We start from the raw sequence: 3937 nt of genomic DNA, 5'->3' as shown, positions 1-3937 counted from the left end.
TTGATGAATTAAAGTGCCCCTGTTTTTAATCAAATTAAAAAAAACGGGCACTTTAGCATCAAAATTAACATTCACTTTAAATATGAAGTCATGTCATGGTACTACTAAAGTTTCTACATCTGCTTGTTCCCCAGTACAGTTTTTGATAGGTGATACAGTTAGGGTTGCCACCCAGCCGGTATTTTAACGACAAGACCAGTATTTTTAAGGTTTATGTCAATGTAGAAAATAATGAATAAATATTGAAAGAAAGCCCCTGTCAAAATGAAACTTCTTCTGAGTGTGATGAATACAAGTTATAAACAAATGAACATTTAAAAGCAGTCCTATCAGCTTTAGTTTTTTAGTTATGCTGTTTAATTAGTTATGTAAATTTATGTTAATTAGCACGACCGGTATTTTTTTCCAAGAAAGGTGGCAACCCTAGATACAATGCAACCTACAGTACAAAATACAGAATGTAAACTAATACAAAGAGCATTGTTAAAGGGATACTGAACCCAATTTTTTTCTTTCGTGATTCAGATAGAGCATGAAATTTTGAGCAACTTTTTCATTTACTCCAATTATTAATTTTCTCTTGCTATCTTTATTTGAAAAATAAAGTCCAGAACAGCACTTGTTTTATTGGTGGATGAATTTATCCACCAATCAGCAAGAACAACCCAGGTTGTTCATAAAAAATGGGCCGGCTTCTAAACTTACATTCTTGCTGTTCAAATAAAAATGGCAAGAGATTGAAGAACATTTGATAATAGGAGTAAATTATAAAATTGCTTAAAATTGCATGCTCTATCTGAATCACAAAAGAAAAAAATTTGGGTTCAGTGTCCTTTTTAGCTCAGCCCAGGTACTAGGCAGTTGCCTGACCTTTATGTCTTACAGATTTAGAGCTTTAGCCTGTTTATTCTTTAAAAAGGACAGTCCACTCGAAAATATTTATTGTTTAAAAAAAAAAGAAGATAATCCCTTTATTACCCATTCCCCAGTTTTGCGCAACCAACAGTTATAATAATACACTTTTTACCTCTGTGATTACCTTGTATCTAAGCCTCTGCAGACTGCCCCCTTATTTCAGTTCTTTTGACAGACTTGCATTTTAGCCAATCAGTGCTGATTTATAAATAACTCCACGAGAGTAAGCACAATTTTATTTATAAGTCACAGATTAGCTAGTGCTGCCTAGCTGTGCAAAACTGTCAAAATGCACTGAGATAAGAGGTGGCCTTCAAGGGCTTAGAAATTAGCTTATGAGCCTACCTAGGTTTAGCTTTCAACAAAGGATACCAAGAGAACATAGCAAATTTCATGATAAAAGTAAATTGGACATTTTTTAAAATTGCATGCCCTAACTGAATCATGAAAGTTTAATTTTTGACTAGACTGTCTCTTTAAGCTTTTCTGCTTCATAAAGAAGTCAAACAATAAATATTAACATTTCAAATTTTATGTTTAAGAGAAAAAAAAAATATTTTCTCTTTTCATGCCATATTAATAAATTCTATGCCCCTGATAGTAAAGTATGGTGTTGCCAGTTTAGTTTAGTATAATGCCAACCATATTAATTAGCATAATTATAGGCAAGGTCACACAAACTTGCTTATAAATGCTAATATTAATTTAAAAACAAAAACATACACAAAAACCAATCCTTTCCAAATGCATAGTTGCCAACATTTCCAAAAATATTCCAGGGACACTTTGCAGCAGAGCAAGCAAGCGGGTTACTGGAGTATTGACGACCTACATTTTTAAAACTAGTCATGCCTGTAAAATCCAAGATGGGAAGCAACACAGCTGACACTAAGAATTATTCCAGTCCAGGTAGCTTTAATTTAAGGTCAGTCATGGGACAAGAGTAAAATATCTCCTCGCACATGTCTGGGATTTGTCTTTAAGCCAGACATCCTCAAACTCGGCCTTCCAGAGGTATTGGAACTACATTTCCCATGATGCTCAGAAAGCATATCAGCTGACTGAGCATCATGGGAAATGAAGTTTCAAACCCTCTGGAAGGCCAAGTTTGAGGATGTCTGCTCTAAGGGATATGCAATGAAAAGTGCTTCTGGTTACCATGTAGTCAAGTAAAAAATGGCAGTATCATAACCCAGCAGACAACCAGTTTAGTTTAATAGATGTATAATGGTTATTAAGGTATACTTTGTCCAAATCTAAATCCATTGCACAATAAACCCCTCATTAATGCCAAATGTCTGCAAATCCTCAACTGTACACATGTACGCAGATGACACAGTAATCTATGCAAGCAAATCCGATCTGCTGCAGCTTGAGGCAATGCTCCAAGACCAGTTCACAGAGGTAGAAAAGTGGATCTCAAAAAACAAACTCTTCTTAAACACTGACAAAACTGTCACAATGATCTTTGGAACGGGACATAAATTACACAAATTACAAAATTCCCACCTACGCATTAAAACAAAATCAAATTGCACACTGACCGCAGTCAACTCTTTCAAATACTTGGGTATTAGACGCCAATCTATCTTTTGGCCTCCACATAGAAAAACTTGCATCTAAACGTTATTCAAAACTAGGTGCCCTGTACAGAAACAAATCCTGCCCTACAGTAAAGGAAAAGATTGTACAGCAAATGCTGATGCCAATCATGGATTATGGAGATGTAGTATATGCACCTGCACCACAAACTCACCTTAATAAACTTAAACTTAATACACATTTTTATTTTGGTGTGCACGGTGCTTAGCTTAGCTGTAATATGGGCTGTAGGTGACTGAATGGTCATGGCTCCTAGAGAGGGTTCTGAGAGAAGTTCGGTAATGGATGTAATACGAGCCATTCTACTCGGGCCTCCCGAAGCTGGAAAGGGGACCCAGGCTCCAAAGCTCGCTGAAAAATACTGTGTTTGCCACCTTGCCACTGGGGACATGCTGATAGCCATGGTAGCATCAGGGTCAGAACTTGGTACACGTCTGAAGGCCACTATGGATGCAGGTAAATTGGTTAGTGAAGAAATGGTGGTAGAGCTGATTGAAAAGAACCTGGATACTCCTCCCTGTCAGAAGGGATTCCTCTTGGATGGATTCCCCCGCACTGTGAAACAAGCAGAGATGTTGGATGATCTTTTGGAAAAGCGTCAGGTGAAGCTAGACTCTGTGATTGAGTTCAGCGTGGATAACTCCTTGCTTGTGCGAAGGATATGTGGAAGGCTAATTCACCCATCCAGTGGGCGATCATACCATGAAGAGTTCAATCCTCCCAAGGAGCACATGATAGATGATGTAACAGGAGAACCACTGATCCGACACTCAGATGATAATGAGAACACCCTAAAGTCAAGGCTAGAAGCATACCAAACAATGACAGCCCAACTATTGTCTTACTACCAACGGCATGGTATCCACACTGCTGTAGATGCGTCACAGGCACCGGATATTGTCTTTGCCAGTATTTTGGCAGCTTTCTCCAAAGCTCCATGTAAAGATCTTGTTACGTTTATATGAAATTAACTGGGGACATGAACCATAGACGCTGAGTGCAGGGAGAAGGGTGGATTTTGGGGCTCGCAAAGAATCAATGTATTAAATTGTTAAAGGGAATATTCTCAAATACAACTCCAGCTTGGGCTCTTCCTCACTGTTGTGCAATTTTTAAACGCCTTTGGTGCGTGGTAAGTGCAGTGTTTTATTGTGCACTGTTCTTTCTTAATAAAATATCTGTAAAATGCTAACATTTTTATTCATATAATATTTGCAGATTTCCTGGCTTTGCTTTCCTGTCACATTCAGATATGATGGATAACGCTATTTCTTCAGTCTTTGTCTTGCACCACTTTCTCTTCTGACACAGTGTAGCTGACTCACGTTGCTTCTGTCTCTTTGATGCTATTTGTGTTCTGAAGTTCTTTATCATTATTAGAATTTTTTTATTTTTTTTCCACATGCTTTTCTTTGTTCAT

At 37.5% G+C, this 3937-nt stretch overlaps 1 protein-coding gene across 1 annotated transcript; it reads left to right on the top strand.

Annotated features, from left to right (window-relative positions):
* Nucleotides 1–2753: 2753 nt before the first annotated feature.
* LOC128652031 (adenylate kinase 2, mitochondrial-like) lies at nt 2754–3709 on the top strand. The gene has a single exon (XM_053704984.1). It carries the CDS (start codon nt 2757–2759, stop codon nt 3480–3482), a length of 726 nt encoding a protein of 241 aa, XP_053560959.1. The 5' UTR covers nt 2754–2756; the 3' UTR covers nt 3483–3709.
* Nucleotides 3710–3937: the final 228 nt, after the last annotated feature.

The sequence above is a fragment of the Bombina bombina genome, chromosome 3, assembly GCF_027579735.1.
Source record: "Bombina bombina isolate aBomBom1 chromosome 3, aBomBom1.pri, whole genome shotgun sequence".
NCBI classification, from domain to species: domain Eukaryota; kingdom Metazoa; phylum Chordata; class Amphibia; order Anura; family Bombinatoridae; genus Bombina; species Bombina bombina.
The sequence above is the reverse complement of the archived record's forward strand: the minus strand, read 5'-3'. Positions and strand labels throughout refer to the sequence as shown.